Source organism: Chelonoidis abingdonii, chromosome 6, assembly GCF_003597395.2.
Source record: "Chelonoidis abingdonii isolate Lonesome George chromosome 6, CheloAbing_2.0, whole genome shotgun sequence".
Classification (NCBI taxonomy): Eukaryota; Metazoa; Chordata; order Testudines; family Testudinidae; genus Chelonoidis; species Chelonoidis abingdonii.
In genome coordinates this window covers 21,744,569-21,758,622 of record NC_133774.1, presented here as the reverse complement: position 1 = coordinate 21,758,622, position 14,054 = coordinate 21,744,569, and the positions used below count along the sequence as shown (strand labels likewise).

The window sequence follows — 14,054 nt, the reverse complement described above, 5'->3', positions numbered from 1 at the left end:
AACCAAAACTAATTTTGTTTGTTTTGTTTCTGGTGGTGTTTTTTTGTTTTGTTTGTTTTAGTTCACAAGTAATTTCCTTTAAAAAAAAAAAATGTAACAAAAAATCGGGTTTCCACAAGCTCTAATGCTAGCAGTGTTTTTGAAGCTGTACTCCCATTTAAAGTTAATTGGAGTTCTACCATTGACTTTAGTGGAAACAGAGTTTAAGCCAACATAGAACACTTTTGAAAATTCCACCCCACATACTATGAAATGACGGGTGCCAATATAAAAACCACGATGCACTGAAATTCCCTTTAATTTGTATTCTCTCTACTTTGAGCAATAGACATTGAAATTGTCAGATACTCACCTTTAAGATTTTGGAACAATATTGTTTCCATTACAGGAGAATCCAGGGATGGGTCTGGACAACATCAAAACTATGAAGAGGTAAGTCAGTTGACTTGTTTCACTAGGAATGTGTTAGACGCTGGGGTTTTGAGATAGGAGTGTTGAGGTTTAGGATTTTATTTTTCGTCTAATTTAGGGGATTTTTGCCCCACAAGTAATGTGAGAGGATTTTATCTAGGCATGAAGTAATTGCACTCACCTCAAATTCTATTCATTTTTTCCTAATCCAGCAAGTTGATTTTAGCTGGAACATGTATGCAGATGGGAAACTCGCATTTTGTGATCATTATCTGATAGAACAAATTAGATGTGGAAAGGAGACTGAAGTTCGACAATTCTTTTTTCTACTTGCAATTTGTCACACGGTAATGGTGGATGCGTCTGATGGTGAGTATTCTGCTTGCGTAAAATGGACACATAGTAGCTTCAACTTTAACATCATTCACACAAGTGAGATGGAACACCAAGCTGTTGTATAAATTCTAGGCTTGTACTTGCACTAAAGATGCCCCTCTCTACATGTGCCATGAATTCTCAAATTTGACTTTCGAATTGTCACAGTTTTGACATAAATATGTATTAAATACCTGCTTCAATAAACATTTTCTGAATCTAAGTTTAACAAATACGAAATACAGAGGACTTAGTGTTTTCGCAGGATTACACTTCACTGTATGAAAACCTGTATTTGGTGTATAGAGTTTCAAAAGCATTAACACCAAATAAAGGGTAAAATAAACACATAGGTATAAGCACAGTTTTTACATACACATGTAATTTCACACACTTGAAGTTTATCTTCAGTGGGATAACTCATGTATGAACAGTTCAGTATTTGTTTAGGTGCTGGCATGACTGGGGCTATAGACGCTTTTCCCCTTCAGTAAATGTGCTTTTTCCCCTCATAATGGTTCTAATATGTGCACAAATATATACAGTGCCGTAGAGGACTAAGCTGAATAAAGAGGAATGTTGAACTTTGCAATCTGAAGAATGAATAAAGGTTAAGGGTGCAGATGAGTGGCTGTGGGGAGAAGTGGTGAACTGGGGAAGCAAGGATAAAAGTCTGAGTCTAAGCATACTCTGTATGCAAAAGGAGGGGACAAAGTGCTGAATTTTCCAGCCACTCTGTTGTCCTGGTCTTACATGAATTCAATAACTAGATTAAGATAAAGAAGGATGTGGATAAATTGGAGAGGGTTCAGAGAAGAGCCAGGAGAATGGTTAAAAGGTAAGCAAACATACTTGTAGAGAGAGAGAGAGATTCAAGCAGCTCTATCTATTTAGCATAACAAAGAGAAAGATTAAAGGGTAACTTTATTACAGTCTATAAATACTTGTGTGCAGACATGAGGAACAAATATTTGATGATGGATTTTTTCAGTCTAGCAAATAAAAGTTTAACACGATCCAGTGACTGGAAGCTGAAGCTGTATATGTTCAGACTGGTAATAAGACATCCATTTTTAAATGAGAGCAGTTTACCAGCAATCATGGTAGATTTCTCCATCATTGGCAATTTTAAAATCAAGAATGAATGTTTTTCTAAAAGATTTGTACTAGGAATTATTTTGAGGAAGTTCTGTCGCCTGTGTTATACAGGAAGTCAGACTAGAAGATCACAGTGGTCCCTTCTGGGCTTGGAATCTGTGACTTTATTCACTGTAACTTTGTGCCTGCTTTTCTTGGTCTTCTCTAATTAAAGTTATTTTTTTCCAGTGGTTAATGTGGCCACAGCTTTCTGTTTTGAGGCTGTTTGTCTTCCAAAATGATGCAATGAAATAAATGAGAAATTATGATCCTATAAATAAAAATAACCAAGTTCTGTTATCTCCATTTTACTGATGGAGAAGCTGAGAAAGAGCAGTTCAATGACTTGCCTATTTGAAAGGAGTCCAGAACACCGATTAAATGAGCTCCCAGATTGTCTTCGAATTGCTAGACCATGCCACCCCTTTTTTTTTTTTTTTTTAAATTAAATCCACAGTAAAAATGGATCCTGAGTTATACAGAGAAATCAAAAGTGTAGAATATTAAACACCCCATATGGCCCTTGATTGCTACGAAGCATGGGGTGTTAAAAGTCCCGACTGTCTATAAATGCAGTACACTAGACAAGGGCATCAGTTACTAAAATATACTATGGCTTTCTTCCCTTTTCACTCTGTTAATGCTATAGGTCAGCTCAACTATCAAGCGGCTTCCCCAGATGAAGGAGCTTTGGTAACAGCAGCCAGAAACTTTGGATTTGCTTTTCTTTCACGAACTCAGAATACCATTACTATAAGTGAGATGGGGACTGAAAAAACTTATGATGTTCTTGCTATCTTGGACTTCAACAGTGATAGAAAACGAATGTCTGTTATTGGTAAGCTGATCTCAAAAAAGCTTTATTTTTAGAGATCTCTAAAGAAAAACTCTCTAAAACAGTAGAACGGAGGTTCTCACATTGTGCTGTTATGGTTGTATTTGGCAAAATGACTGGTTATATGGTGGTGGCTGCTCTGTATTCCCAGCTGCTAAATTGCTTTAAATCAGGGGTCCCCAACGTAGTGCCCGCAGGTGCCATGGTGCCCACGGGGGGATCTAAATGCACCCGCGTCCTTCGGCAGCATTTCGGCAGTGATGCCTCTCGATGACGCCGCTTGCCAAAAAGGTTGAGGACCACTGCTTTAAATGAAACTGAAATGCACAGAAGGTTTTTCTAAACTGACTCTTACATGTTAAATGATTTTTGTAGTGCTGTCAAGGCTATTATTCCTTTATCAGTGTGGTCCACACAGTTCTGAATGGCAGTGGAGGAGGTCTGTGAATGAATGCTGTTGAGCCGCATTAAAGAGCTTATACCAGTATAAGAGAGAATTACTAAATCAAGTTTCTAACTAGGCATACCAGTCTCATATGTCTCTTCCTGCTTAAATAAGTTGTTTGTTGGTTTCCCTGTTGTTTAACCTTCAGTTCTCTGATAGAATATTTCAGATTCTCTAATTTTAAAAAAAAGAGATCTTCCTGTTACCAGAAAACTGATGACATAATAGCGAGACGCAAAAGTCAGATCAGAAATTTATCCTTTATTACATCTACCCTTTGCTTTTTTGTTTTTGTTTTTGTTTTTTCCCCTTCTCTGATTTAGTAAGAGAACCAGATGGAAACATTAAACTTTACTGTAAAGGAGCTGATACAGTAATTTATGAACGTTTGCATCCAGTGAATCCTCAGAGACAGGTTACACAGGACGCACTAGATGTAAGTTTTTTGCTTTTTTAAATTGAATTTTTAACATGGGTAAAACTAAGCTATTTGCACCTACCTACAACTGCATTGAGTTGACTTATTTCTACTTTGCTAAATAATTATGAAAAATATAGCTCCATAGTACTATTAGAAGGAAGTTGTCAAAAAAGCTGAATAGCATCCAAAACAACTTATTTTGCTGCTACTAGATGTTCTGTTGTTCGAAATCAGAACATGATTTTTCCCCCTTTTTTTTCTTTTTCATGGAATTGTATTTTAAATGTTTGCATTGTACATATTGAAATTAGTTTTTCATTATTTGAGAAATTTGCATGTCACTTGAGAATTTCCTACTCCATTCTATTTTTTACTTTGTACTTTGCAGCATGTTTTCTAGACTTACCTAGATTGACTGATAAATTGCACTATGTACTATTACTGTATTGATTGTTTTGCATTTTTTCCAAATGATTGTTGAATCTTCTATTTAACACCAGAAGTGAAGGATTAGAATTCTTTCAGGCTGCAACTCATTTTTAGATATTCTGCAGTATCCAACTTTCAGCATACAGTCTGAGTACAGGAGCAGCCAGTGGCTGAGTTTTTTCGGATTGACTAGGCATAGCATGTCTTCTCAACTTCAGTTTTAAGCCAATATTGAAATCTATGCAGCTTATTTCTCTTTTTTTCCCCCACAGATTTTTGCAAATGAGACCTTGAGGACGTTATGCCTCTGCTACAAGGACATTAGTCATGGTGAATATGAAACATGGAATAAAAAGTTCATGGAAGCTAGTGTAGCTGCAAGTAACCGTGATGAAGCCCTGGATAAAGTGTATGAGGAAATAGAAAAAAACCTTATTGTAAGTTCTAATATTTTAAATTATAAATGTGTTTTTATTCTTGTCCAAATAGTAACATACCATTGTGGAATCTGAATAGCCCTTTTTGATTAGCACATTTGTGAGTACAATTTTAATTAACATTTTGAGACTGCCAAAACTCAGTTCTAGAGAGCTTCAGGGAATGAAGGAAGATGGATTTCTTTGGTTTAGCTTTCACTGGACTTTTTTCCTCCATTCCAAAAAGGCCGCTAATATCTCATTAAGCAGTAGGACTAGCTTAGAAATTAGTGTTTAAAAAAAAAAAAAAAAAAAAAAAGTTCAGACTTTAAAATTTGATAGATAAACACTATCTGCTATGATGGTAACTGCATTACAAATAATTTGCAAAAGAGGAACCTTACTATAGCTGTTCAAAGTTTATTTCCTCTTAAACCTCTGAAATACTTCTAGTATTAAATTTACCTCCACTGTGTGTGATGCAACCAGTTAATATTGTATGGAGTTAACTTGCCTTTATTTGAAGAATTGAATATTGCTTAATGTGCCTGACACAGAGGGTAAGACTAGATGGACCAAACAGTCTGATCAAGATATGTCACTCAGATAACTCTAATTGAGTATATTCAAGACCACTTCATGAGAAGCAAGAGTATAAATTACAAATAGCATTTAAAAAAACAAACACCTCTCATCACAGTCATTGTGAAGATTTTTTTAAAGAAATCCAATACCCTGGGCCAAATCAGGCTCTACTGCGTTGACAAATGCTATTGACTTTAAGAGAGATTCTCTGGGGTAACTAGAAAGCATAAATTGGCCATCTGAAGTATACCAAGAAAAAGTTTATTGTTAAAATGATCTGGTCAGCTGTGAATTGCAGGATCACCATACTGTTAACTGCTGATCAGGGCCAGCTCCAGCATTTTTGCCACCCCAAGTGGCAGGGCGTGGGGGAGGAAGCCGCGATCGGCAGCACTTCGGCGGCAGCAGCTTTACCGCTGCCGTTTCTTCGGTGGCAGGTTCTTCCCTTTTATGTTCTTAGTCCACGCCACCTATTATGCTCTATTTAGTAATATTAACCACCTGTTAATCACACTTTATCTGCTACCTTTACCACCTTGTTAGAGGTATTGGATAGTGCAAGACTTCATGGTGTCACTGTCCCTCTTAAAAGCACTTCTGTTACCTTGGACTCTTGACATTCCCTCTTTTACTGTGTCAGTTCAGTAAAACATTATTTAAACACTGTGGGGAACACGTCTTTAAAACATAAAATCAGTATCTGAAGTGGAGAATTTATTATATAGTTGTAACTGAAGGAATACAATACACAGATGAAAATGTTTCCTGTGGTGTCCTACATAATAATAACTATCAATGTCATCTAGTTCTGTAATGGTGGTGTTTATTATCATCATAGTACCTAGGAGCCGCAGTCAGGGACCATGACCCCATTGTGCTAGGTGCTATACAAACAGACCACAAAAAGATGGTTCTTCTTCGAGTGCTTGCTCATATAGATTCCAGTTAGGTGTGCGTGCACCACGTGCACTCTTGTCGGAAGATTTTTACCCTAGCAACACTCAGTGGGTCGGCTGGGCACCCCTGGAGTGGCGCCGCTATGGTGCTGTATATATACCCCTGGTGACCCAACGGCCCTTCAGTTCCTTCTTACTGCCCGTGTTGGTCGTTGGAACAGTGGAACGCGGCTTAGCTGATCTCCACCTCCCTAGCTACTCGCGGTTCTTTTATTAATTCTCGTGTATATAGTTGTAAATTCTATAGTTATAGTTAGTTTTATTCATTCTTTGTTATAGTTAGTGTATATAGTTGACACGGGTTCGGGGATTAGGCCCTTCCCCGCACCCGGTACTGGGCTTCACCGGACCCCAAACTGTGCTCGACCTACCACAGGCCGATGCCAACGGGAGATCCCCACGACTCTTGCCTTAAGTGCCTCGGGGAATACCACTTCTCGGATAAGTGCCGGATCTGTAAGGCCTTTAAGCCCAGGATGAAGAAGGATCGGGACTTTCGTCTGAAACAGCTCCTGATGGAGGCAGCTCTTACTCCTCCGCCCTCGGCACTGAGCGCTGGACAGTCCGTATCAAGCAGAAGCGTCTCTTCGGCACTGGATCGAGCCGGTACCGCTAAGACCCCTCGGGACCGACCGTTGCCAGCACCGTTGTCTGCTTGGCACCGTTCCCTCTCTCCGCGGGTTAAGAAGCATAAGACTCCAGCGGCTTCCGTGCCACCTGCACTGCAGTTGGAGCACCCGCCTAAGTCAGACCGCCCAGCACCAACATCTGCCGCGGCACCGACAGCTTCGGCACCGTCGATTCCGGTCCCGCAAGGGCCGTCGAGTCCGGCGCCTGAAAGCTCCCTGGCACACGCTGTAGTTGAGCTCATAATTCCCTCTACGCCGGAGACCTTTTCTACGGCAAGGGATCTGATCGCCCTGACAGAGTCCACGCTGCCTCAACCCCCGGCACTGCTGGTGAGGGTCATTCAATCGATAGGCAAGCCTGCCCTGCTGAGCCCACCCTCTGTCGGCACCGTCGAGAGGCACCGATCAAGATCACGGTCCCACCGGCACGCTTGGTCCCGTTGCCGATCCCGGTCCCGACGCCGCTCGCAGTCCTGGCACCTCTCTCCATCTTGGTACCAGTCGCACTCGCAGCATCGCTCAGCGTCCCGTTCGCCAGCCTATTACTCTCAGCACCAATCCAGCTCCTGGTACCGTTCCCGGCACCGCGTCTCTCACAGTCGCTCTAGACATCGAGCCTCCAGATCTCGGTCGACCTCCCGGCACCGTTCCGGTTGCAGGTCCTGGTCTTGTTCCCGGTACCGGTATGGCAACCGGTACCGCTCTCCAGTGCCACACAGGGAAAGGTTGTTTAGAGATCGAGACCCTTCCCAGGGGTTTTCAGCGCCTCCTTGGCCATCTCGTCACACATCTGTGTATTCTCACGTGGACAGTGCTTCCTATGCACAGGACCATGACTCAGATGTGCCCGGCCATGTCTTTCAGGAGACCCAGACCCAGGAACAGGGACCCCATCAGTGGTCATTCTGGACACCTTGGGCATACCATCAAGCCCAAGGTGCGCCTCCCATGCCATCCCGCTCCACACCATCGGAACACTGGGTGCCGGAGGCAACGGTCAGGCACCCCCTTCCCGGGGGTACAGAGGAGGCTCTCATTCAGCCGGCAGTGTCTCAAATTCCACCTGAGACTGACGTTGCTCAAGAACAGGAGCCCACGCAGGACCCTCTTGTCCCTGTCCTTTCCTCTTCCTCCTTTCCAGATGAAGCGGTGGCAGGGACATCCTCCTCGGGCCCTCTTCCAATTGTCCTGCGGGCACATCAGGACCTCCTGAGGCGAGTGGCCCTGAATATGAATATCCAGGTGGAGGAGGTCCCGGTGATGGATATCCTGTCAACTGACACCCCCACAAGAGCGGCCTTGCCGTTTTACCCATATGATACAAGCAAACGCCAATACCGTCTGCCAATCTCCAGCATCTATTACACCCATGGCCAGGGGAGTTGAGCGGAAGTACATGGTACCCTCTAAGGGGTATGAGTACCTGTATGTGCACCCTGTTCCCTTGTCGTGCAATCAGTCAATGAAAGGGAACGCCGTGGCCAGCAAGCTCCTGCTCCAAAATCAAAGGAGGCTAGGCGCATGGACTTATTGGGCCGCAAGGTATACTCTACTGGGGGCCTCCAGCTCAGGGTGGCAAACCAGCAAGCTCTGCTTAGCCAGTACAGTTATAACAGCTGGACGGCAGTGGAGAAATTCAAGGAGTTCATTCCCCAAGACTCCTGCCCAGAGTTTGCTGCCCTTTAGGAGGAAGAGAAGAAGGTGGTGAGAACTTCTCTCCAGGCCTCCCTGGACGCAGCTGACTCCGCAGCCAGGACCCTGGCTTCAGGTGTCACCATGAGGCAAATATCATGGCTTCAGGTGTCAGGCCTTCCACCTGAGTTACAAGCCACCATACAGGACCTGCCCTTTGGCGATCAAGGCCTATTCTCTGAAAAGACTGACCCCAGACTGCAGAGCCTTAAGGACAACAGGGTCATCGTGCGCTCCCTTGAGATGCACATCCCGGTGACTTGGCACAGGTCCTTCCGTCCCCAGCCTCACTGCCCTTATCCCCTGCCTAGACTGAGACAGGACTTCAGCAGAGGACGCGGCCGAGGCAATCGTAGACGGTGGTCTGGACCCCAGGGGGGCCAGAATCAAGGTCCCTCCAAACCACCTATGGGGCCAAAGCCAAACTTTTGAAGGTGCCCCCGAGGACAGCATACTAGTTCCTTTCCAGGATCCTTTACCTCCCTTTTCCAACCATCTCTCCTTTTTCCTCCCTGCGTGGTCCCAGCTATCTTCAGATCATTGGGTCCTACACACGGTGGAACTTGGGTACCACCTCCAGCTTATTTCGCCCCCTCCCTTCCACCCCCCACCCTCGTCCCTTTTCAGGGACCTCTCTCACAAGCAATTCCTCTTACAAGAGGTGCGCATGCTCCTTACTATGGGAGCCATAGAGGAAGTACCAGAAGACGAAAGGGGGAAGGGGTTCTACTCCCGCTATTTCCTATTCCCCAAGGCGAAGGGAAGTCTCAGGCCTATCCTAGACCTGTGAGAACTCAACAAATTCATGATAAAGTTGAAGTTCTGCATGGTATCCCTGGGGACCATCATCCCATTCTTGGATCCCGGAGACTGGTATGCCGCCCTCGACATGAAGGACGCGTATTTTCACATCATCATTTATCCTCCACACAGGCGGTACCTCCGATTTGTAGCTAACCATCAGCATTTCCAGTTTACGGTCCTACTGTTTGGCCTCTCTACAGCACCAAGAGTATTCAAAGTGCATGGCTGTAGTGGCCGCCTCCCTCCACCGCCGCCGGATACACGTCTTTCCGTATCTCAACGATTGGCTCATCAGAGGGACCTCCGAGACACAAGTCACCCATCATGCAGGCATTGTCAAGGACCTATTCGTACGTCTAGGCCTGATGATCAATACAGAGAAATCCACTCTGGTTCCCACACAGAGGATAGACTTCATTGGGGCCATCCTGGACTCCAATCTCGGCAGAGCCTGCTTACCACCGACTCGGTTTCAAGCGATGGTAACAATTATCCAAAGCCTACAAAACTTCCCAACGACTTCGGCTCGCACTTGTCTCAGTCTGTTGGGTCATATGGCTGCCTTCACATTCGTGACCAAACACGCCAGGCTACACTTCCGTCCCCTCCAATCTTGGCTCAACTCGGTATACCACCCAGGCAGAGACGCCATAGACATGATAGTCACCATTCCCCCGAGCATCCTAGGCTCCCTCGACTGGTGGCTGATGCCCTCCCTGGTGTGTGCAGGGATGCCGTTCCATCCACCCCAGCCTTCCATGGCCCTGACGATGGACACCTCATCTCTTGGCTGGGGTGCCCACCTCGGACATCTTCGCACTCAAGGCCTTTGGTCATCTCAGGAGCTGGCCTTGCACATCAATGTCCAAGAGCTGAGAGTAGTCTGCCTTGCGTGCCAGGCATTTCGACAGCACTTACAAGGCCGCTGTGTCTCAGTGTTCACAGACAACACAACGGCCATGTATTACATAAACAAGCAGGGAGGGGCACTGTCCTCCCCCCTTTGTCAGGAAGCCATCCAGCTTTGGGACTTCTGTATAGCCCACTCGGTAGACCTGGTAGCGTCTTTTCTCCCAGGCGTTCAGAACACCCTGGCGGATCGACTCAGCAGATCCTTCCTATCTCACGAGTGATCGATTCGTCCGGACGTTATTCATTCTGTTTTCCAGAAGCTGGGCTTTCCCCATATAGACCTCTTCGCTTCCCACGAGAACAGGAAATGCTAGATGTTCTGCTCCTTCCAAGGCCTCTCCTCGGGCTCGTTTTGTTGCGTGGACTAGCCAACCTCTTTACGCCTTTCCACTGTTCCCACTGGTTCACAGGGTCCTGATAAAGCTTCGCAGGGACAGAGCTCACTTGATCGTGATCGCTCCAGCGTGGCCCAGGCAGCAGTGGTACACCATGCTGCTCGACCTGTCGATAGCCAACCCAATTACCCTTCCTTTTCGCCCAGATCTAATAACTCAGGACCACGGCAGACTTCGCCACCCAGACCTGCAGTCCCTTCACCTCACAGCATGGCTCCTGCGTCGTTAAGCCAGTCCGAGTTACGTTGCTCTGCCTCAGTACAACAAGTACTCCTGGGTAGCAGGAAACCTTCCACTCGGTCAACGTATCTGGCCAAGTGGAAGCGTTTCTCCCGCTGGTGCAAAACGCAGAATGTCACTCCCACTGAGGCCTTGATCCCCACCACTACCTCTGGTATCTCAAACAGCAGGGCCTAGCGATATCATCATTGAGGGTGTACTTGGCGGCCATCTCTACCTTCCACTCAGGGGCAAGTGGCCGCTCCGTGTTCTCGCACCCTATGGTTTCTAGGTTCCTCAAGGGCTTGGAACGCCTATACCCCCAAGTACGACACCCCGCCCCAACCTGGGACCTCAACCTGGTTCTAACCAGACTCATGTCTGCCCCATTCGAGCCGTTAGCAAGCTGCTCACTACTATACCTGTCATGGAAGACAGCTTTCCTCAAAGCCATTTCATCGGCGAGATGAGTCTCCGAGCTTCGGGCTCTCACGGTGGACCCACTATATACTGTGTTCCACAAGGACAAGGTGCAGTTGCAACCACACCTGGCGTTCCTTCCTAAAGTGGTTTCGGCCTTTCATGTAAACCAGGATATCTTTCTTCCGGTCTTCTTCCCAAAGCCACACTCATCATCATGATGGGAGCAACAATTGCACTCCCTAGACGTCCGTAGAGCGCTCGCATTTTATATTGAGCTCACAAAACCCTTTCATAAAACGCCCCAACTCTTCGTCGCGGTGGCAGACCGAATGAAGAGCCTACCTATCTCCTCCCAGAAGATCTCATCTTGGGTGACGGCGTGCATCCGTACTTGTTATGACTTGGCTCATTTTCCCTTGAGCCACCTCACCGCTCATTCTGCCAGAGCTCAGGCTTCATTTGCTGCCTTCCTGGCTCATGTACCCATCCAGGAGATATGTCATGGAGCTACTTGGTCCTCGGTCCAAACTTTTGCCTCTCATTACGCTCTGGTTCAACAGTCCAGAGATGATGCAGCCTTTGGCTCAGCAGTTTTGCATTCTGCAACATCTCACTCTGACCCCACTGCCTAGGTAAGGCTTGGGAATCACCTAACTGGAATTGATATGAGCAAGCACTCAAAGAAGAAAAGACGGTTACTCACCTTTGTAACTGTTGTTCTTCGAGATGTGTTGCTCATATCCATTCCAAACCCGCCCTCTTTCCCCTCTGTCGGAGTAGACGGCAAGAAGGAATTGAAGGGCCATTGGTTCGGCAGGGGTATATATCCAGCGCCATAGCGGTGCCACTCCAGGGGGCGCCCAGCCGACCCACCGACTATTGCTAGGGTAAAAATCTTCCGACGAGCATTCACACGGCGCGCGCACACCTAATTGGAATGGATATGAGCAACACATCTCTAAGAACAACAGTTACAAAGGTGAGTAACAGTCTTTTCTTGCCCCAATGAGCCTATCATCTAAGTATAAGACAAGAGACAACAGTATCTTATTCCGTATCTAAGTAGCTTCATTTTCTACTACAAACTAAACATGTTTTCTCTCTGGATTTTTGTCTTATTGTATGCTTATGTTTCCAATGACTTCCAGCTCTTGGGTGCTACAGCTATTGAAGACAAACTACAGGATGGTGTTCCAGAAACGATTTCCAAACTTGCAAAGGCGGACATTAAAATCTGGGTGCTTACTGGTGACAAAAAAGGTATATTTACATTACTATAATGATAGCAGAAACATGAGATCTTATGGTTGGAAGCTGAAGCTAGACAAATTCAGGCTAGAAATAAAACTCAAATTCTTAACTGGGTAACTAATCACTGGAACAACTTCCGTAAGGTTGTGGTGGATTTTTTGTCTCTTGAAGTCTTTAAATCAAGACTGGATATATTTCTAAAAAATGTGCAATAGCTCAGATGGAAGTTCCGCTTAATGCCGAATTTTCTGGGTGAGATTGTATGGCCTGTGTTTTCCATAAGGTCAGACTGGATGACCATTATGGCCTTAACCTATGAATTATTTTCAGAGAAAAATCTTTGCTATATTTCCAAATGAGAAACTAATGTCTGACAATTGGCTGCCAACTAATTAACTTGTCCAATCACAAGGGTAACTGATTGGAAAATAATGTTCATGACAGACATGACTTTAACAGAAGAATGAGTTGCTATTTCCATTATTATCCTCTGTTTCCATGGTTATAAAACCTGGCTGATTCATGCAAGTGAATTTTGTCTTTTTAAGTTGTTGGGACAGAAAGGAAACTTTCTTCTTTAAGGAGGGTTTGAAAAGAGAATAAACCTTTAAGTGACTTGCCCACTATCATACAGGAACCTGGGGGTAGAGGCAGGGATAGAATCCAGTTCTCCAGGGTAATGTTCACCTACCTTAACCATGAACCATCCTTACTCTTCCTGCAGTCACTGCCTCATTTAATACACACCTTCCAAGTTCTGCAAAAATGAGGCAGGGGCTCTTCAGAGGAGTTTACTTAACTAGACTGCCATAAGTCAGCTCCAGAGCAAGTCCATCCTGTAGAGAGGTTCTGTGGACACAATAGTATGTGATCATGTAATGAGACTATCATAATGCATATGCACAGGGAGGCTGATACGCAGGCATTTCCTAACTTCTGACTACTTCATTTTAAAAATTGATGTTCATAAGGGTTTTTTTGTGCATGTGTGTAATTTCCTAGGTTATTGAAAAGGCAAACAAAAAAACAAATTCCATCATGTAGTATCATATTGACACTCACAGGAGTCATCATTGAGGTTGGAACCAAGTTTAGATCCACTGCACAGCACATAGACTCCTGCTAGTTGAGTTATAGCAGAGTAACTGAGGATAATAGTGGGTTAGCCTTAAGCTTGGAAGGATCAGATTTTTATCAGGAAATGTCAGTTGCGCTATACAAACCAATGAAAAAATATTTTCATTGATGATCATCGAAATTTACAGATAAGCAAAGTAAGAAAACTTCTTGAGAACTTCTTAGAACTTGATTTAATATCAAAATTTAGACATATTGATGTTGATAGTTTGTGTTTTAATGGTTATAAAACTAATTCAAAATGCTTAAAACCCATAATTTTGCACAATTGAAAAATTAAATAGATAATAAAAAAAGCTTAACAATAAAAATCAAGGTTATCTATTGGGGGAAAAATCAAATTCTGCCCAACCTAGTTATCCTGTTTGTGGTACAGCATTAGAGGGGAATATGAGATGCTTCTGCCTCATCCCCTCTCACCTGTCTCTATCCTTTCTTTTCTCCCACTCCTGGCTCCTTGTCCCCACTCCCATTCTTGCCTAGCCAGTCCCAGTCTTTGTCTCTGGACTCACTGTCAGAGTCCTAGTGTCTCCCCCTCCCACAGCCAATCCCAGTCTCATCAGACTCCTCGTTCCAATCTAT

The 14,054-nt window shown here is 44.7% G+C and overlaps 1 protein-coding gene across 2 annotated transcripts in view; it reads left to right on the top strand.

Annotated features, from left to right (window-relative positions):
- The window catches only part of ATP8B1 (ATPase phospholipid transporting 8B1), a 144,182-nt gene that overhangs the window by 109,079 nt on the left and 21,049 nt on the right, over window positions 1–14,054 (top strand). For both annotated transcript variants that reach the window (XM_032802572.2, XM_032802573.1), the window contains exons 14-19: window positions 389–432; window positions 624–780; window positions 2,573–2,761; window positions 3,527–3,639; window positions 4,326–4,490; window positions 12,233–12,344. In XM_032802572.2, coding sequence (XP_032658463.1) covers window positions 389–432; window positions 624–780; window positions 2,573–2,761; window positions 3,527–3,639; window positions 4,326–4,490; window positions 12,233–12,344 — 780 coding nt within the window. The remainder of the gene's footprint in view (window positions 1–388; window positions 433–623; window positions 781–2,572; window positions 2,762–3,526; window positions 3,640–4,325; window positions 4,491–12,232; window positions 12,345–14,054) is intronic.